This window comes from Physella acuta, unplaced genomic scaffold, assembly GCF_028476545.2.
Source record: "Physella acuta isolate Inbredline_101_S28 unplaced genomic scaffold, ASM2847654v3 ptg000239l, whole genome shotgun sequence".
Taxonomy (NCBI): Eukaryota; Metazoa; Mollusca; class Gastropoda; family Physidae; genus Physella; species Physella acuta.
The window spans coordinates 22,887-44,792 of NW_026731758.1; the positions used below are offsets into that span (position 1 = coordinate 22,887).

The window sequence follows — 21,906 nt, forward strand, 5'->3', positions numbered from 1 at the left end:
ATTGAAAACTTGAAAGTTTGTCCCCGGGAAGGGTCGCTATGCCTCTGGGAGGTGACACCATTAAGTGCTGCACCAGGTGACACCCGACCTCGCTATGCCACTGTTGGAGACCATTACACTTCAAAACTCTTTTTGTTGATAGTTGTGATTAATGTGAAGCATGAATCTTGGTGTTGAGGCTTACACAGTCTGGTCTTTGTTCCCACAACTTACATTTGTTTAATGAGACTGTGTGCCATGGAGGTAGAGCACACCAGCTAATTAAAGTCAAGTTTGGATGTCGTAGTCCACCCAGCACTGAAAGGGTACCTAACGTTAGAGAAACAAAGGCAGCTGGGCATAGCTCTGACAACATTATCCCCTGTATTCTGAGGTCAAGGATGCAGATGAGCTCTACATTATCTACATGGTCAAAAATAAAGAGAGCTGCTCAAAACCAAATACGATAAAAAGGTTCGCTGCAGCAAATAGATCCCAAAGGGCCACATAGGAATTAATGATCTACTTCATCAGCCCCTAGTGTCTTGAGAATGAACAGAAAAAACATGAAGGACAAATTAACAACACATTCCAGATTGTAACAATCTATTTATTTTTTAAAACTGTAACACAGGTGAATGAGTTAGCTACAACTCCAGTTACATGTTACAACCATATCAACCCACATTAGTAAATAACCAGATTTTTCTAAAAACGTAGCCAAAATTTTGCATCATTTGTAAAGAACCTATAGTGACTAATAAACCTACATATTTACATAAAATTCCAACCAAACATACTGGCTTGAAAATGTTATTTAATAGTAAAGGGGTGATACTAAAATATTGTTTTGCTTTGTGCTAATTAGCATACAATTTGTTGAAGGGCATATTAAAATGATAAAATGCATTTGACATTGCACTTGATTTTTATAAAAGTAATTTGTTCTATGTTGTTTTACGTACCACTAAAATTCTTTAGTAGCAAATCCTAAATTGCTTTTCTTTTTATTGCTTTATATCAAGGACTTGAATGGAAATAAAAAATAACCTATTGCTAACAAACCAAAGACTTTTGAATGTAGTGTAAATCTATTGCTCCATGTAAAGAGAAAATACTCTTGTTTACAAGCAGATTATCTTGATCAATCTCCAATGGAAAAGCACTTCAATGCTATCAATGATGATCTTAAGGGTTAATATATTCCTTACACTAGTTCAAAAACTAAAATAGCAAAAATGACACATAAAGGTCTATACACATACACTCTGGAATGTTGAGTTTAGGGTTTAACAAATAGTTAATACAGTTGATAAATTAAATTAACAGACTGTTTAGCATATAATTTTATAAGTATTGTGATAGAGAAAGCTTATCATGCTCATTAACATCTTCTGACCCGTTGTTTAACAGACTATTTATTTGAATGCTGGGATAGCACAATTAGAAAACAAAACTCTGGTTAATCACAGTTAGAGTTAAAGCTGAAATCAACTGTTTCCTGTTGCATCAACATTGATCACAGGTATGTAAATAAACTGAAAAAAAAACTTGGTGGGATGGGGTCGTGTGGAGTGGAATCAACATGTGACACGCACTGCTCACCCTACCACACGACTCCCCATCAGGTCAGACTTTAGTCTTGTTTCATAATTTAACACTGAATTTTCAGGTAAGAAATCGATAATCTGTTATATACATAATTTATAGTGGCCGACAAAAATAATTTAAAATTGTATACTAGGTTAAGTATTAGTACTAAGCAGTGATACAAATTTAGTCTTAAACATTGGGCTGTTATATACATAATTTATAGTGGCCGACAAAAATAATTTTAAATTGTATACTAGGTTAAGTAGTAGTACTAAGCAGTGATACAAATTTAGTCTTAAACATTGGGGTTTTCACTGGACGGAATGGAAGAACAAAAAGCAATAGTCAAAGTAAAATCAGTTGTATAAAACATACAGTGGAAATATAAATAAAATACTGTCCATTCAAGTAAACCCACAGTATGTCAATGATTCTGATAAAAAGTATACAGACACCATAGAGGGAGTGAGATTCTTGGACGAGAAAGTTTTCTTTGACTTAGTACAACAGTTATTACATAGAAGAATGAATTTTTTTCTTTGAATTATGAAAGAAAAACTACATTTAATACAACAAATCAGGGTAGGGATACAGACATTCTATACACAAACTTTGTAGCTACAGACATTTCAATCTAGAAGTTAAAATACTTTTTGACAAGTTATATAAAAATACATTCCAATCAATAAATTCAAATAGACATTTTTAATTTAAAATACTAAAAAAAAAAATTCACAAACAATATCTTAATGATTGCAAACATTTTGATAAAGAAAATCAAGACTGACACTTTTTCATAAGAAACTCAAATTTCAACAAATAAATCAACAAAGCTATTAAAAACAAAAAAGGAGAACTTAAATTAAGTTCCAGTTTTAGCAGAGTAAAATATTGGAAGCAGTGAATAAAATGTAAAACAATGTCAAACATCGTTGTAAGTTTAAGATTGTAGAAAATTAAAAAAAAATAATAATGTAAAACAATCTAAATAACCAAGTAAATCTAGACAGGTGGTCAATGCAAAAGTCTTGACCAACCAGTCATTCTAAAATCAAACTGCAATGCTGATAAAAAAATAATTGGTACTTGATTAATAAACAAGAAATGTTAGCAGATTAAATATATAGCATTAACCAAAGAAAATAACAAACAATTGTATTATGATCAATATTTTCTAAGTTCTAAAAAAGATCATGTTTTGTCGATTATTTTTTAAACATATAGTCAAAATGAAGGCTGAATCTCTTTAGTGTAATGATTTATAAAAAGACTCTAGAGAGTTCAGAGTGCACATTCCTTATATTTAATGTCAATAGAATAAGGTTTAACGTGAAAGTAAATTTCAATTTTTAAAAACATTACAGATAAAACTGTATTTTAACTGCATTACACATATTATTTCTTTGTTAAATTAATTAGTCATCTTCTAACTTACGCATATTTCATTATGAGAAAAGTAACTCAAATCTCAGTTGTTTAGGTACCACAATATTAAAAATTATATTTACATTTGAGCAGTGACAGTAACTTTATTAAAAAAAAAAGGCAAAAATTATTAGTTAATTGTTATATAACATTCCTTGTTTTTTATGCAAGAAGTTAAAAATTGCTTCACAATGTTTTTTGTTGAAGGGGAAACATTGCTTGACTTCTTAAGGCTTTTGTTGAAGGTACAAAATTGCTTGAAGATAATTTTTAAAACCTTAGCATTAATAAGGACAATGAGCATAAAAATTATTATGGACGGCTTGTCTGAATAAAAGAATTAATTATTTATTTTAAAAATACATGAAACATTTACCCAAAATTCTATAACCATAGTTAGGGAAATATTTTTGAACAGTGTAATAAATATACAGGCAGCAAATTTATTTTGTTGACTTATGACCGATTGCTTGTAAGCAAGTAAATGAGTAAATAGTATTTTTGTTGGATTATAACCAATCAATTGTAAGCAAGTAAAAACAAAGTAAAAAATACATATATAAGCATGAATGCAAATCAGGATTTCATGATTCAAAATAAAAAACAAATACTTTAGCAAACGCATCAGTCATTAACATTAAAATGTAGGTCTTATTTTGAGTCAGTTGTCAAAATAGGTGTATTTGTTCTACAAAATATCTTTTTACATTCATTTTGTGAGCTTTGAAATATAAACCAAGTAGACACGATAGATAATCTAAGCATGAAAACAATATTGCAGCTAACACATAAAATAAGGAATTTCATTATTAGCAAATCATGCTAAAAAAATTTAGAATTAATTTTTAAGTTGCTCTACAATGAATTTTCAGATTTTTGTTTGTGCTAAAAGAATCAGCTTATATGTATAATGTTTAGAAATCTGTGGAATGACAATTCATAGTTAAGTCGGCTGGAATAACTCGATTTTTAAAAAAAGTTGATTTAGAAAATCCATGGGATTGCGTAATCAGCAAGTAGAGTGTGCTACTGCTAAAATAAAAGTTTCGAGTTTGGATCACAAGCCGGCATCCACCCAGCTCTGTTGGGTACCTGACTCATGTTAGTTAGGGAAAGCAAAGGCATCTGGGCATAGTTTTGACTACACTATCCCTTCATATGCCGAGGTTACAGAAACATATAAATTCTACTTCATCTGCCCAATGGATGGCTACTTCTGAAAGGGTAACTTTAATTTAGCAGGTCTGCAAATGGATACTTCAAAAATGTAAAAAAAACAAATTTGCAGAATTGATACTTAAAAATATTAAAAGTTGATGTTTTAAAAATTCAGTTAATTCATATATCCATGCACTTTTTTTCTTACAGTGGTTAGTAACACATTTACAGTTTTTAAAAATGTGTATTTAAAACATCATTGTAAAATAAATATTATTTGAAATTATGACATACGTGTTTAGTTAACTAAAAACAATAAGTATTATAAGACACTGTGACTTTCCTTTAGCACTTAACAGTAATTTTGCTTACGTGTTTTAATATACACGCTTCAATAGAGTTCAAAAAAATTCTTTTTTAACATGTCACAATAGTCATTATTTTAGTTAAAACCATTACATACAACATTCATTCAAATTGTTTTACTAGACAATCTGTGTGATAAAAAGTTTAACAATATTTATCATAAATAATATAACTACAGCAAGAAAAGAGGAATTATTTGTAAGTCTACATGACAAAATATATATTTAGCTTATGTTAGATTCTATCTAAAACAATAGGCACTACTTAAAAGTTATTATTAAAAAAAAAAGAAAGTTCTAAAAGCTCCATAGATATTGATTCTAAATGTAATTATTAAGTTTAAATAAATTTTAAAATGAGTTCTTGTCACAATGACTAGCAATATATCACATATTATGAACTTTGGACCTCAACTCTCACAGGCATGTTTTATATTGTAATACATTGTTATACACACATAATTAGTAAAATACTACAATAAAGGCAAAAATTTGTCACAGAGATCCAAAAAATCTTATTTGAATTTAAAAAGGAAAACTCATTTAAAAAAAGATTTGTTAGTTCTTTAAAGTACTTTGATAAAAAAAATATTTTTTTACACAATTTAGTAAATAAGCAACAAGATTTATTAGTGCTTAAATAATAGTTGGCTAACCTGCTTAAATTGAATTATTTTTTTTTAAAAGTTAAATTGAATCTCTTACATCACAGTAGCTTTTTAAGGAGGTAAAACATTACTAAAGTAACCAAGTACATGGTCATAAAGTACCAAACAATACTGGACTGAGGCTACACACTTTGACGCACAGCCATCTGCAACATGGAGGTTCAAGGTTGTATGTTGCCCAGTTGCTGTTGTACTTGCACTTGCTGTCGCTGCTCAAACATATGGTACATGCGCTTGGCTATATCATAAACATACTTGATCTCTGGACGTTGTTCTGGGTCAGGGTTGATACACATATTGACCAAAGATCGCAGCTGGAAGAAATTTTTTTTCATATTAGGTCCTGCTAGTATATTGATCATTTTGTTTTTAAATCAAAGAAGAAACATTGCTAAAATATTTTCTTTAAACTTCTACATTAATGCAAACATTTTCACATAATTATTTTCAGATTTCACTTTAATTTTTTCCTTCCACACAATTATCACTAAATGACTCATATCTTTTTATATTGTTAAGAATAGGTAAACATTCTATGAGTTACCTGCTCAGAGTAGCAATCTGCAGGAAGGGGAGGGTAGTCACACTGTTCAATTTTTTTACACAGAGAAAACAAATTCATTTTGTCTCCGTAAAATGGTGACTGGAGAGCAGCCATCTGTTTTTAACAATTCATAAAAATAATAGTTTCAATTATTAAAGAAATATTTGAAGAATTTGTTAAAATAAAGGCGTAAAATGTTACATTAGAAAAATATTTAGCTGTGAAAAACCTGTTTTTTACAATACTGAAAACAATGTTACTTTAAAAAAAGGCATACCCACATTAAGATAATATCAAATGTCTGACACTTCATACCTCAGACAAGAAATATTTGAAGAATTCATTAAAATAAAGGCGTAAAATGTTACATTAGAAAAATATTTAGCTGTGAAAAACCTGTTTTTTTACGATACTGAAAACAATGTTACTTTAAAAAAAGGCATACCCACATTAAGATAATATCAAATGTCTGACACCTCATACCTCAGACAACCCATGGACCAAATGTCACTTACCTTATACCTCAGACAACCCAGGGACCAAATGTCTGACACCTCATACCTCAGACAACCCATGGACCAAATGTCACTTACCTCATACCTCAGACAACCCAGGGACCAAATGTCTGACACCTCATACCTCAGACAACCCATGGACCAAATGTCACTTACCTCATACCTCAGACAACCCAGGGATCAAATGTCTGACACCTCAGACAACCCATGGACCAAATGTCACTTACCTCATACCTCAGACAACCCATGGACCAAATGTCACTTACCTCATACAACAGACAACCCAGGGATCAAATGTCTGACTTACCTCACACAGCAGACAACCCAGGGACCAAATGTCTGACACCTCAGACAACCCAGGGACCAAATGTCTGACACCTCAGACAACCCAGGGACCAAATGTCTGACACCTCAGACAACCCAGGGACCAAATGTCTGACACCTCAGACAACCCAGGGACCAAATGTCTGACACCTCATACCTCAGACAACCCAGGGATCAAATGTCTGACTTACCTCACACAGCAGACAACCCAGGGACCAAATGTCTGACACCTCAGACAACCCAGGGACCAAATGTCTGACTTACCTCATACAGCAGACAACCCAGGGACCAAATGTCTGACTTACCTCATACAGCAGACAACCCAGGGACCCAATGTCTGACTTACCTCATACAGCAGACAACCCAGGGACCAAATGTCTGACTTAAAGTTGTAAGCTTTCTCATGGATCCTCTCAGGTGACATGTAGTAAGGTGTGCCAACTGGAAAGATAAATGGACAGGTAAATAGTGGAAAACTTAATTGTGTTAATTAAGATAAAACTGTGTAGCTATAGTTCAAAGATATTACATTGAAGTGGAAATAATCAAAATATAAGGTGCTACATGCTAGATAGAGTGGTAGTGCAGTTCAAAGTTCCAGTCTATAAAACTTAGCCCTGATTAGTATCTAACCTATGATGATGTAAGCACAGGTGACATAACCTGTTCACAAGGAGGCAGCTTGAACCATTATGGTTAAACATAGAAAGGGTTAATGATTTTTGAAAGCCAGTTCTCATTAATAGTCAGTTTTTCTCACTATTCAAACAAACCTTATGAAATCTGCATTGGTTCATTCTAAAATATTTTTACTTGTTAAACTATATATATGTAACGACATGTGTAAAAAAAATATTAGCTAGACAGAAAATAATTTACCAAGAGACATAGCAGCAGTTGTTTTGGAACTAAAAAATCTACCAAGGCCAAGGTCACCAAGTTTGACAATGCCTTGGGCAGTGATAAAAACATTTGCTGGTTTGATGTCTAAAAGAAGAAACAACACAAAAGTAAACACATAATAAGAATACTGTTTAACATAAGTAAATGAAAAATTGTATTTGAAAACTAATAACACAAATTTTGAGTGCACTGTTGTTAAGGTAAACCTGTGTTAGCTTTTGATAGTTGAACAATCTTTTCACTTCTTTATTTATTTAAATAAAACTCAATTTACAAATTTCCTTACATTTTCAGATATACCTTAGCAGATTGTACTTCAATTTGTAGTAGGTATTAATGTTTTAATTTGGAAGCAGACAAATCAATATTTGATAAAACTGTTTAAAACTTATCAGCACATGTGTGTAATGTTCTTCAAATAAGTGACTTAAATAGTCTGTCTTGGTTAAAAGGTTTAGTGTATTTAGCTTACCTCTGTGCATGATCCTCTTAGAGTGCATGTGATCTAAGGCACTGCAGATCTGTACAAAGTATTTCCAAATTGTCTTTTCTGGGATTAACCTGCACTGTTTCTTAAAATGCTGAATAAAGAAAATAATATACACAATATAAAGCATGGATAAAATGCATAACAGGTACTCTTTGGTGCCTGTTGTTCTATATTCCAGATGTAGTAGTTTATCTGTTCATGTGGTCTATGTATCTGTATAATTAGAACCAGGCCAAAACACATTAGTTTTCCCTCAATTAAGCCAGGTATCCATTTGGGCTGAGTGGACTCAAGGACACCAATCAGACTTAAATTGTGAAGAGAACATTATTCTCTCTGTTAAAAGTTCCCCATTTTACAGATTACGTTTTAAAGAGTTACAGAAAATGATGTATCTTACCCTAATCATCCTCTGCAAGTCACCAGCATCAGCCAGTTCCAGTACAATATTCAATTCATTATTTTCAATAAAAGAGTCTAGGTATTTTATAACATTGGGATGATCCAGTTGCTAAAAGAAATAAGATCATTATTATTTTCCAGCTCCATTTGCTTAAAAAATAATACATCCTTATAATAACGCAGATTAAAAAGAAGCTAAAAATTGATAACATCAGCTATTATTATCAAAACATTAAGCATTCTTTTTTTAAATTTAATAAATAGTAAATTAGTATTTAAATATACATCTAACCTTTAGTAAATCTATTTCTTTCATACAGTCATTCCTTGCTTTAGCATCCATCATTTCAAAAATCTGGCAAAGCAAAAAAGTAATGTTAAGAATATAAAAAGATGTTTAAATCAACATAGCATAGGTATATTTAAATACAGCACTGTGTGTCTAGTAATTTAAATTTATTTTAAATTTTTGAGTACTGTTAAAAACATGCTAATACGACATTGAAAGGAATGAAGATGATACAGAAAATGTTTTCCATCATGTATTATGATTTTAAGTAAGACTGCCTAACTATAATAATAAAATTGAAATAATAATAAATTTTTGCTTTTATAAATTCAGCTGCAGCTGACACTAAATGACTACACCCACCTGAACTTTCTTGAGAGCCAGGGACATCCCGTCATCTTTCTTATACCTGGCTCTGTACACCTCTGAAAACTGCCCTTTTCCAATTTTCTTCTCCACATCAAAGTATGCAAGTTTTCCAGATTGTGGTGTCACAAGGGAGGTAAATGCTGTAGATGGAGTTGTCTCCACTTCGATTGTCTCCATTTCCTCAGCCATCATGAACATACCTGCTGAAAACAGACACGGAATTCTTTGAATACTTTTTTTTTTAAACTAAGAAGAATACTGACTGGAGTAAATATGTAATGTAAAAAAGCAGTAAAGATTCTTAAATATAGATTAAATTGAGAATAAACATATATTTAAATAGGCCTACTAGTCATTATTCAAATATTACTTTACCATCATCAATTTGGCAGTAAGAAAACATTTCAAATTCCAACTTAGTTTCACACTGTCTGGAATTGTTTTGAATTAGAGTGTTTAAAAATTTAAAAAACTACAACTGTTAGTATTACACTGATGATGAGTCACAGTCAAGAAATGAAAAGTGTTATCACCACTTCAGAATTTAAAGCCCCATCTTAAGCTACCACTTGTAAGTGTCACAGTGTTATCTAGACCCTTAGGTAATCAACAATGTATGACTTCCTGTGATTGTTTCATTCAACACCTTTTCAGTGCCATCTCTGACACAATTTAACAAAAAAAAATGAACCTACAAATTTAAAAAGTTAGTCTTAAATCAAATGTCTTGGCTGTTTTTAATATTTTAGAATTTATATTCTAATAAACTACCAACTAGTGTCATTTTTAATTTACTTTTAGTGAAAGTAGTTTTATATCATGTGTTAAGTGTGAAATAAATAAAATGCAGTTAGCTGGTTAGTTAAATTATACACTCATCACAACTGCTACTCTACGGAAAAACTAATACAAATCAAAGAAAATATAACATAAACAGCAATCCAATTTAAAAAACCAACAACTAACGAAGAATGTAAACAAAAAGATCCAAGCCAAAGGATGCTCTGAAAGCTTTTCCAGCTTGCTCAAGCACAAACTAGAGAATTGATTTTTTAAGCACAAGAGGGCTATTGATCTTACAGGACAGGAGGGTTATTGATTATTTTACAGTCCAGCCTACAGAACTTAACTCACTATAAAAGCTTGAGCATGCAGTTTTAATCACATTAAAAAAAACAACTTTACAGAATCTTGTCTACATCAGCAATAGCGATTTAAAATATTAACTGTGTTCTTTAAGTTTAAAGAGTCGGCAGTTAAAAATGTTCAGCCATTAATACAAATAAATTAGCTTGTAATGTTACCTTTACCAGTGGGATGAAGTGTTAATCTTTCTATATATATTGTGGCACTTTTAAGTTATCCTGCACTAACATTTAAGCATTATCTCTGATTCAGGCTAGTATTTTACAGCTAGAGTGAGAACTTTTCTCCTTATAATACATTTAAAAAAAAAATTGAAAAGTTGAAAATATGTGAAAGCTTTATCATGGGACAAGGTGGTCAAGCACTCAATCACTATTTTAAAAGTCTCAAGTTCAGTTCCTCCATTTCAAGTCCATACTCCACCCGCAAGTCCACCCAGCCCTCATGTGTTCTCAAGTTAAGGAAATTTAAGGTGGCTGGGCATTGAACTGACCATACTATTTCTTGCCTGGTCGAGGTGTATTAGGTGAACCCTACTCTACCTGCTCTATTAACTGAAAAGGCAACTTTACTTATCATGCTTATTCTCTGCTGGCTATGCAAGAGAGGTTGGTTGGGCAAAGGGCCTGCAACCCCTCCCTTTAAAAGTAGCTAGTGAAGTATAAACAAAGAGTAACACAGCTTTTATTTAAGTAGCTGGTATTATACTAAATAACAATATTTAAACAGTCTGAAAAAAGGCAACAACAAAAAATGTACATCAACATAAGAAACTTAACATTAATAAAAAGACAAGTTAACTTTTAATTTAAAAAAGTAGTTAGTTAATGATGTATATTGAAACAACTTTTTAAAAATCATGTCCTTTATTTCTAAATATGTTCAGGAGTTATAAAACAGAAATGTTACCAGATACCAGAACATGTAAAAACATTTAGTTTTCTGAAAACAACACTTTCATAGGCTACCGAATAAAATGAGTCACAAGATTAAATTTAAGCAGCAGCTTGCAGCTACACATTTATCAGGTTGCAGGTCACTGTTTTAAGCCATGCATTATCATTAACAATCTAAGACCCTAGCCAGTACCTTACTCTACTGCATAAAAGAAAAAGTTCTTTGATTTTGTTTGGTACTTATTACTTTGACTGGTTACAAGATGATAATTATTTAAGCATTATTACATGATACATATGAATCGACTTGTAAGTAAAATATTGAGTAATATCAGTAAGTAATCATCCTGATATTCAGTGATATTACAACTTTTAAAGTTTTAATGTATCTGCAATCCATTCAATTATATTTATGATTATTATCAGTATACTGCAATTGCCCAGATACAATGAGCATAAGTTTATGACTCTATTCACCTACTGATATTTTATAGGCCTAAGTCTCTCAAGAATCTAGACTTCTTATTAATCCTATCAATAGTATCAATATCTTACGTCTTAAGCTCATTAATTTTAATAATTAATATTATAATATTAACTTGGCAATGTATCGTTTTAGGTGCGTAAAATTGGCTAGTCATGTGAAAAAAAATGCCTCATTTTTATGGCTTTGATATATCATGGAAAAATATATCAATATAGTATAGGCTAGAAATTAACTTCAGGTTAAACAGCAGTGTTTGCAAACAAGATTTGCTATATAAACAGCAGCCATCTGTAAATTAGAGTGGTTTCCCCTGTATATCTAACTATAATTTTACCAAAGAAAACTAGGCTACTAAAGTAAATGAGCTTGGTTGCATCTGATGAAAACATCACTAGTCTTTATTTTTTTACTGAAAAGTTTTAATACAATTTTTTAAAAACATGTAGATCTAGATCTACATTGATGAAACTTTGAAACATTTTTGTAACTTTCAAACATAAGTACTCCTAAAAACGTGAAATATTTACTAAAATTTAAAGATTCACATTACTAGCCTTGCCAGATTTTACATACCTAAAACGATAGATTACCATTGATTACCTTATTTATGTCTTACTTATTAACTTATTTATTATTATTAATCTTACTTAATATACTTAAGCCTAGTCCTTAACAGTAACAGTGCCTTAACTTGTTAATTATTAAGATGGCACCTACTAAATCAGTAGATCTCTAGAGACAAGACTAGATTCTAAAACGACTTGAGTTTTTAAGCTAAACAGTAAACAGTTAGTCTTCTTAGTTAGACTAGCTCTAACTCAGTAACTGACTATGGCATGGCACTAACCAACTCACAGTGATTACTAAATTAACAATTTTAATTTTAACATTCATTGTCATGATTGTGGCTGTGGTGTTAACTGTTAACACAAGCTTAACTGCTGTCAAAATTCCACCCTAATGAATGTCTAGCCTAAACAACAATTATTAATTAAAATGAACTTATAAAAGTACCAATAACTCAATTTAGTTAACTGGACTGTATTCATGTGCTAGAAGATGTACTTTTATTAAATTTTTTCTAGATTTAGATCTGTCAAAAGACGCCATTTTTAAGTTTGTTGACATTGCCGACGGGTCTTTTAATTTAAAATAATGGAGTAGGCCTAAACTTTGTATTTTTTCCGTCAATTATATTTTCGGGACACCATAAAACATTCATTAATTCAAATAAATGAAATAAAAATTACCAGTATCACTGCTATCGTCAATATTTTATATCACTAAAGTACTTATGGTCTCTTGTAATGTCTATAAATATTTGGGTACTCAGCAAGATTAACGAACGATAAGCAAGTGAATGAAATATGCAGATTATAGATTTGGCCAGGTAAGGCGTGTAGAATCAGAACGTTTGCTGAAAATATTTTTATAAGCAGTGTAGATAATGATGGTCTAATGTGCGTTAACTGTTCAATCTGATTTTAATTCAAGGCCCAACACATTAAAATGTAATTTTAAAACTATGCATAATATTTTGATAATATAGATTTAGTTTCAGAAAAATAAATGTTATTTTTTAAATATATTTATAAGGATTCATAGAGTGAATGTCTATAAATGCCTAAATTGAAAAAACCGAGTCAATCAGTAGGGTTTGCATTTTTATTTGCAAGTCGATACATTCGAAAATTCGATGATCTAGCAGTGTTTTTTTCAGACATTTTTTTTTTCTGCGGAGGATGGGGCACTTTAAACATTTTAACTAAAATAGACCTGACGAGCCGGCCCGCGGCATAACATACGCCGCTATTTAGTTGTTTCTAATTTTCAATAATTCATAATTTGTGAATTCGACAGTACCAACGCTGACACTGAAAATATTTCTTTAAAACACTATAAGTAGCTCGTTAAGGACCATAACCCCCCCCCCTTCCTTCCCCCCCCCCCTCCTCCCCCCCCCCCTACGTTTAAAATCGTTGGCTCTGCTTGTAAACATTTAGAGTGAACACAGCTCACTAAAACCATGTAGGGGTGGGGAGGTAGGGAGAGCGTTTGCAGCTTGTTTTCTAACGGCTCGAAGAAGAGAATTATATATATAGATATTTTAATTTTCACTATTGTGTTACAAAAACGCAATTATGAATTTCTTATCAATTCTAAAAGATAGGGTAAACGCTTGTTTTGCTTTGTTGGGAGGATATCAGATAAAAGCCGTACAAACATAGTACTTGTTATGCTGATATAACTAGCTGCAGTTTAACCCACAATATTACCAAGATTAGTGTTCACTGGTCACCCACAAAGTACGTCACGCTTTTTTTTTTGGGGGGGGGGGGGGGGGGGGGGGCAGAGGATGGATGTGCGCATGCGACACGCTGGTCGTGCTCATTTTTTCTTCATCTCACATTAGTAGCGTCACTAGATCTAGGTCGGTAGTCACCCGGTGCGGTACCTCTCATTGTGTCAACATCCCCAATATTGCAATTTTAATTTTTTCATAATATCGATTTTTTTCCCTAAAACATTCAATGAGCTCATTCAATTTTGACTACATCAATCGATTTCTATTTTACAATTTATATATTTTTAAAAAATCAGTAGGGCAAGTTAACGCCTGAAATTAAGATTATAACTTTACTTTTTAAAGGCAAAACACTTCTGCCCCCCCCCCCCCCCCCCCGTCACAAAATTTCTCCCAACCACAGTACTAGGCGTGTGTCGCTTATAAACGGCCCTACGTGAGTTAAAGAAAAGTCACTCATTATTTTTAAAAATCAATAGATCTATATTCAGCCAATTAAAAGAAAAAAGAAAAAGCAGTAATATTATTAATTTAATTTTAAAAGCTACTAATAGGAACTGACGTATTTATTTTATTGCACTAAATTTGTTATTTACTTATCTGTAGTAGTAGTAGAATCAAATTTCGCAATTTTGCTTTTAATTTAATTCCCAGCTCGCTTAGTCCTGCTTCTGACTATTACTATTACATTTAAAAAAAAAAAAACTCAGCTGCTCAGTTAAATAATTTGATTATTAAAATAATTGTAAATCAAAGATATCTGTAAGTGGCTCAAATTTTGTTTTAAATGATTAAATCACATTGCATTTTTAATATCAATTTGGTTGGAGGCTACGTTACCTGGACTTAAAAATAAACTTATTGGCTTACGCTGCCATTGTTATCCAATCAAAGTAGAGATTTAATTTCACACCTGTTTATCTGTAGGCCCTTTTCCTTTGAATTTTTCGGGTTGATTGCAATGGCAAGGAATATAGATCTAAATCTATAGGCCCAACTCATGTTTTTTTTTTAAATTTAAATATGAGAAATACATCTAGATTCTATATAGATCTAGATCTAGATCTAAATCTAGTCCACATTTTACATTAAAATTTTGCTACGTGAAAATCTCAAGTCGGATTGAAATAATAATGAATTATATTTCTAATATTAATTCTCAAAAGGATCCAGCGGATGCCCGGGATGGACTTCCAAAACAATTTCTTTCATCTTTGAGAATACTCTTTGACATTTTAGATGAAAATCAGACTGGGTTTGTACGTTTGAGGGATATTGAAAGTAGATGGAGTGATGACGGTGTGCGGGGCTTACCCCCAGGAGTAGTAGACGGTTTACGAAAGGTTACGCCATCAAGTGGCCTATTGAGTTTCGACAGATTTGTAGCAGGACTAAAGCTAGTCTTAACAAAAAAGAAAGAAGCAAACGCAACTGATGCTAGAAAACCATTTTCGTCGAAAGAAAATCGTTTGCCTCATGCCGAAAATCATGATTATGGACGCAGAGATAGAAGTCTACCAAGAACAACAAGTGATACAAGCAATAACAGAACTGGAAATGAGGGTCGTTATGGAGCAAGGGCTCTTCAGAGCAATAATTACAGAGATCAAGATAATTATCCTCATCAGAGACAATACCACCAGCAAGTTCCCACAAAAACAAGTGACTCTAGTGATTCCAATTATTATCATGGCAATCGCCAAACAGAAAGCAACAAAGCTTCTGGGCAAACAAATGTTCATGAAGCAACCATGCATACTTCACAGCCAGTAAAGAAGATAGATACAAAAATAATAAAAGCAAACGGTGGTTATTCATCTCATCAAAGCGCAAATAGTCGACACCCTCTGCCTAATTCACATTATGAAAAACCACCCCAAATCCCACCAAGAAATGAGCAGCCATCAAGAGTGAGAGAAACCACACAGTTAAAAAAATCTTTGTCAGGGCCAGACCTGCATTCTCAACCTCAACAACCACCAGCTGTTCCCCCAAGAGACAAACAAGCCAGCACTCGGATTTTGAGCGAATTGAAAAACTGGCAAAAAGAGTGGGCTTCTAATCAGCCCTATGACAAAATGTATAATAGAGATAGGGAGAAACTGAATCAACCAAGACTTAACTCTGATCAAGATAATACCATTTATGGTAAGTTAGATACCACTATTAAATAGTAAATAGGGTTTCATTTTTTTAATTATAAGTTAGTATTTACAGATGTTACAGAAAGTGATTCCAGTAGCAAATAACTTACTTAATTGTACATATCATTTAACATAGATGGAACATAGAATTTATTTCAGTAAAAAATGTTTTACAGCCAATATAGAAGATTTTCAAAATAGGCAATACGAAAAGCCCCCACAAAGTTCAAAGGTCACAGTGAGGCGTCATGGATCTGGAAGAAGACACACTTTAGCCAATGGCATAGATCAGAACATGGTTAGTTTTTGTATAACTTTTTATTAACAGGCCAGTAAAGTTATAATTTATTTTATAATAAAGTAGCATTAGGCCTACATTTATTAAAATTTAATATTTAAAAAAATAGAAAGCAAATTAAAACATATTCAAACTTTTTCTCAATTATACAACTAACAATTTTTTCAATTAATAGCTTAAACGCATGAAACAGCTGGAAGAAGAGATGGCCATCTTGCGAACCGGTTTGTCCATGGTTGACACGGCCAGAGAGTGGTACATAAAGCAAATGCAGTCAGTCACTGATAAGCAAGCCATGATCGACAAAGTTAACTACAATGTAAGTTATAAACAATTTCAGTTTGTTTATGTTTTGGGCATTACTTCTTCCTCTTCGTTCCTAATTGTAATGTTGGAAAAGATTTCCTCCAACACAGTTAAGTACTACGTGTCAACTTGTTATGCCCCAAATAGGCTGTTGACTCTTGATTTCAACCAGCTTTTCTTTCTGGATTTGCTTCCATAGCCTTTTATTTTTTATGAGGTACAGACAAGTTAAACAAGAAACAAAATTGTTTGTATGTGCAAGTAAAAACTTTCGCTGCTCAATAGTTATGGTAGTGGCCTTGGGATCACTTGAAAAGTTGTATTTCTTTCACCAGGATTATTCTGTTGAAGCTCACCAAGAGCGAATGAACTTCCAGCGAGCTAGGATCGCAGAAGTCAACCATCATCTGCATACATTAGTAGAGAGTTCTGAAAAGGTAACATAACTTATGCCACACTAATAAACTGAAATTTATATTCATTCATTCTTGCACACCTGATATCCTACTTTATTTAACTGTGCTTCTAAAAATTACGTAACTCATTTTTGAGAGTTAAACACTTAAACATATTTTAATTAGAAGATATTTTGTTCATTTATTTATTAATATTCTTTTTTTTAAATTATAAACTTGGATTATAAAAGTGGACAAGCATCTGAATACAGTACAAGAAGATTTTTTTTGTTATTTGACACCATTATGCTTAACAGTCACATCAGTTTTTCTGAGATTGATGGGGTTTATCATCTGTTTTGCTACTCTTCAGGGTTTCCCTCTACATATGAATCTTGCGCTTCCAGTTGCAGCCCCTGTCACTAAAAATGACGATTTAGCTGTTCGCAGTATTAAAGAACAAAATCGTCGTTTGTTGGAGGTAAGTTAGACACTAATACTATTTTATACTCAACCTTCAGTTTATAGATTAGCAGCATGTATTAACACTAATAAATTTTTTTACAGGAAGTAAACCAGAAAAAAGACCAGATAAGCCTGTTGGAGAAAGAAAAATCTTCACTCGTGCGAGAATTGTTTGAAGCTCGCGCTAAGAACAAGACGGACTTTGATGATACTACATTCATGTGATGTGACTGTTACTCATCCCCCTTTAGCTGTACTGTTACTTTTCACCCTTCAGCTTTGATATTACTACCTATCCTATAGCCCTGTAGTTACTATTCAAATACCAGCTCAAATGTTTTCTGTGTACATAATCTTATGATATACCTTTTAACTCTGATGTTACTGTCCACCTTTTAGTTCTATTAGTTACTGTTCATGCATTAGCTCCTATAATATCTGTCTTTAGCTATTTTGTTTAATGTTACTGTATATACCTTTAGTCTTAGCAGTAGTCTACTTATTAGTTTCAACAGCTTCCAAATTATTTTTACATTGTTGTTCTCAATTGAGCTCCATATATCTGATGATGTTGAAAACGTGACAACTTATTAGCTCCCTAAAAGATTTGTGGTAAAAAATGTTTATGTGCATATAATGTGGTCTAAATAAGTAGGTATATATATTTTTTATACACACTTTTCATTGTATAGTTTACAGCTGTGAATGCACATTGTTTTACCATGAATTTTACTTAAAACCACATTAATATCACGGGAAGGAAGGAAAATTTAGCGAAATCTATTTCCTTAAAATTTAGATAAAATAATATTGTTTAGAATATATTTATTAATTAGTTAAATTTTTTGCTCTCTTTATAATATTATTTATATCTAAACCAGTACTTACTAACATGGAACAAAATTGTGCTATCTGTATTTTTAAGAAAATAATTTTGCAGGATACCATTCTTAAAAATTGTCTTTAAGCTGTGGTGTAAACAAATTTTTAAATGCCATATTTGAATGTTGTTGCTAAAAAGCTTTATCTGACATTGTGATACTCATGCTGCTTGTGTTCATGTTTATATGACATTCTTTTGCATAGCCAAGAGCTTTACACTGTGCTAACGCTTTTATTTTGTACCTTTTTTTACTTACCTTAAAATTGAAAAAATCTTTGTTTTTTTTTTTATTAATTTTGTACTAATTATTATTCTTTTACATTTTAATGTGCATTAAATAGGTAATAATAACAGGAAATTAATGTTAAATTTTAGTGTAAGGGCTAGCATTATTTTATTCAGAATTTATTTTAAAATCTGTTTTTAGAAAGCTTTATCCTCTAGTCAATTAGACATAATGCTGATCACACCATCCTTCAAATGTAGGGGTCAAGAAACAACATTAGTTCTACTTCATCTGCCCTATGGATCATTAAGGGTGAAATAGTCTACATTTAAAAAAAAATTACTTCTACTTCTTATTTCCTTGTATGGTTAAGTTAATTAGATGAACAAAGACCAAACTAAAATTTTAAAGGTAAGACTAAATTTAGTTTTAAATGGTTTGTTGCTTTTACCCACTGTGTTGCATTTTATATTTGCTTTGAGATATCGAATTCTCTTTTTGTTCAAGTATTTTACTTTTATATTTTAACTGTCCCATTTGCGAAGTGATAAACAGAAAATTATGACAACTTTAAACTCAAATCCATTCCTTGATTCGTATTTAACAAAAAAGTATGATTTTTTAAAATCATTTCATAAAGTCTTTCTTTTATGTCAAACTGTACATCAATTTTTAGACTTTAATAGCTTTTGGGACGTGATGGTTTTTAAACATATAGAATAGACTTTTTATACAAGGTTATGATCTTAGCTGCAGTTTTATTAATTATGGCCAAATAAAGTACCATTGTTTAGTTTTTGATGCAACTATCTTTGCCTGATCTTGTGATTTAGTCTTGGTATGTTAAATTCTGTTTCTTGTTGTTTTTGTTTTAGTTCAGGTTAATTAGTTTTTTGTGTTAATTAATTTTGGACCAAAATTTGTATAGCTCAGTTTTATACAGGTAATGATCCATTTTGGAACTCAATACTCGACTGTTAGCTTCTAAAATGCATTTGTGTTTAACCTGATTACATCCCTTTTTGTTTAGACAGGGATAATCCATTTTTGGCATCCTCATTATTCAATAATAGCCATAGTATTATAGTTATAGTAGTCATTCATTTTTTCTCTATATCTTGTTTTAATCTATTTTAAAAATGGCTTTTATTTTCCATAGAAAAATATTGATTTTGGAAACTGGAGAAACAAATACTGAATTCTGTGTTTTATGATACATAAAAAAGATCCCATTACAAACCATTTATTGTGATCTACTTTAAAACATACATACAGTTGAGCTTTATTGCACTAACAAACTGAACTTTTCATACACATTCCCTTGTTTTTTTTGAACATTCAGTTTTGTATTTATGCATTTTTTGCACCAGTAAAATATTTAATCATGTGTATTACAGTAAGTCGTGATGTAAACACATTTTAAGCTCTCATTGATGCTCAAAAAGACAAAAACTCATCACTAAAAACTTTTAAAACTATTTTGAAAAATTCTGTCTTTTATCGTTAGTCCCATTAGATAAAGTGGATTTCCAGCAGAGTGTTTACTTTTTCAATGTACTACGATCACTGGGTAATTTAATTAAATTATCAGAATAACTGCATCAGTATTCTTAGACAAGTAGAAAATGTTAATTACCAAACATGCTATATTTTTTTTGTGTGTGTAAAACTTGTAAGTGTATAACAATGCCAAAAGTAACAAGTTGAAATTTTTGGAAACGTCAATATGACAAAGAAAACCCAGTTATTTGTGACTCTCATTGTGTTTTGCTGGTATCTGAAATAGATCTAGTATATTTTACACTTAACATTGCTTTAAATGTTTTATTTTTAAAAGTTGATTGACCAGAAGTGTTCATTAGATGATAAAAATTGTGTTGTTGTGATGTACTATTTGTTGTGTTATTGTTATTGCATAAGGCAAGTTTAAAAAACTAAAGAACTTATGTTAAGTATTTTAAAGCTGTTTTTTTTTAAAAGACATGTATTATTGATATTAAACTTTTAAAAATTGTTTTAGTCCACATTAAGCAGTATTGTAAGCAATAAATAGTTAAATTGTAGAACTTGGTCATAGGAAAGCCTAAACTAAAGGTTCTTTTATGTTGTCTGAAGCTTAGATATAGTCATAGCTACAAATAAAATAAATAATTGATTTATGTGGGTTTTTTTATTTACTTTTATTATAAACAAGCAATAAAAATCATTCATGGTAATATAAATATGTACATAGATAAATCATCTTTAACTTCTTCTTAATTGCATATCAATTACATGTTATACAAATACATTTGAGCTAGATAAAAGTATGGGAGCCAGTGTTTTTTCAGACATACATCTCTGGATATATATATATATATTATATATATATATAATATATATATATATATATATATATATATATATATATATATATTATATATATATATATATTATATATATATAATATATATATATATATATATATATATATATATATATATATATATATATATATATATATATATATATATATATATATATATATATATATATATATATATATATATATATATATATATATATATATATACATACATACATACATCCAAACATACACAACATATGACTTGATTTTTTTTTTTAAAGTTACCCTTTTGAACCTGGTCATTGATTAGATGAAGTAAAGCATCTGTTTCTGTGACTTCAGGCAGTCAGCAATACGCCAACAGTAAAAAATTACCCCAACGAGGGTCAGTTAACCCTAAAAGCTGTGTAGACTATGGAACATCCTACTGACTCGAGTTCGGGATTCGATCTCTAGATTTTTGGGTTAGCAGTCGTGCGTTCTAGCATCCGACCTCGCAATCCCGCCTCTTTATTTGATGGTGAAAGAAAATTAATAAAGCAATACAAAGCTTGAAAATGACAAATTGTGTATGGCTAACAATCCACAGAAAACTGGCTACAGCGGACAAAAATGCACCGTGCAAATTTGAATCTCGGGTATGGCGCTTTATTAAAATTTCCCGGGCCTCTGGGACACTGCCAGTCCGCCCCTGTTCGAGCCCGAGATCCGAACTAGAGACTTTTGGGTTAGCAGTCGTAAGCTCTACTATCCGACCACGTCGCCCCCTCTTAAGGGTCGTCTATAAATGACGTCACACTCGTAGGGGTGAGAGGGGTCCGTAATTTTGTGATTAGGGGTGGGGGTGTGTTCAGATGATGTGACGTCACACTTTTGCATTATAAAAAAGCAATGTTAGAAAACGAATTTTAGCCGTTATTTAGCGTTTTAGAAAACTGTTATAATAAATTGTAATAGAAATTGATTAAAATACTCTGTTGACAG

General features: G+C 31.5%; 2 protein-coding genes across 3 annotated transcripts; one reads left to right on the plus strand and one right to left on the minus strand.

The window, feature by feature from the left end:
• Positions 1-573: 573 nt before the first annotated feature.
• Positions 574-12,910, minus strand: LOC131938238 (serine/threonine-protein kinase Nek7). 2 transcript variants are annotated; one of them, XM_059296161.1, is made up of 9 exons: positions 12,804-12,910; positions 9,019-9,224; positions 8,659-8,721; positions 8,365-8,475; positions 7,947-8,055; positions 7,451-7,558; positions 6,918-7,012; positions 5,733-5,846; positions 574-5,502 (listed from the first exon to the last, which is right to left on the minus strand). In XM_059296161.1, exons 2-9 carry the CDS (start codon positions 9,220-9,222, stop codon positions 5,350-5,352), a joined length of 957 nt encoding a protein of 318 aa, XP_059152144.1. In that variant the 5' UTR covers positions 9,223-9,224; positions 12,804-12,910; the 3' UTR covers positions 574-5,349. The 2 variants fall into 2 exon arrangements, with proteins under 2 accessions (XP_059152144.1, XP_059152143.1); XM_059296160.1 differs by having other exon boundaries at positions 9,019-9,227; positions 12,804-12,891.
• Positions 12,911-14,991: 2,081 nt separating this feature from the next.
• LOC131938245 (suppressor APC domain-containing protein 2) lies at positions 14,992-17,898 on the plus strand. The gene is made up of 6 exons (XM_059296175.1): positions 14,992-16,006; positions 16,179-16,300; positions 16,476-16,619; positions 16,942-17,043; positions 17,375-17,482; positions 17,569-17,898. Exons 1-6 carry the CDS (start codon positions 14,992-14,994, stop codon positions 17,689-17,691), a joined length of 1,614 nt encoding a protein of 537 aa, XP_059152158.1. The 3' UTR covers positions 17,692-17,898.
• Positions 17,899-21,906: the final 4,008 nt, after the last annotated feature.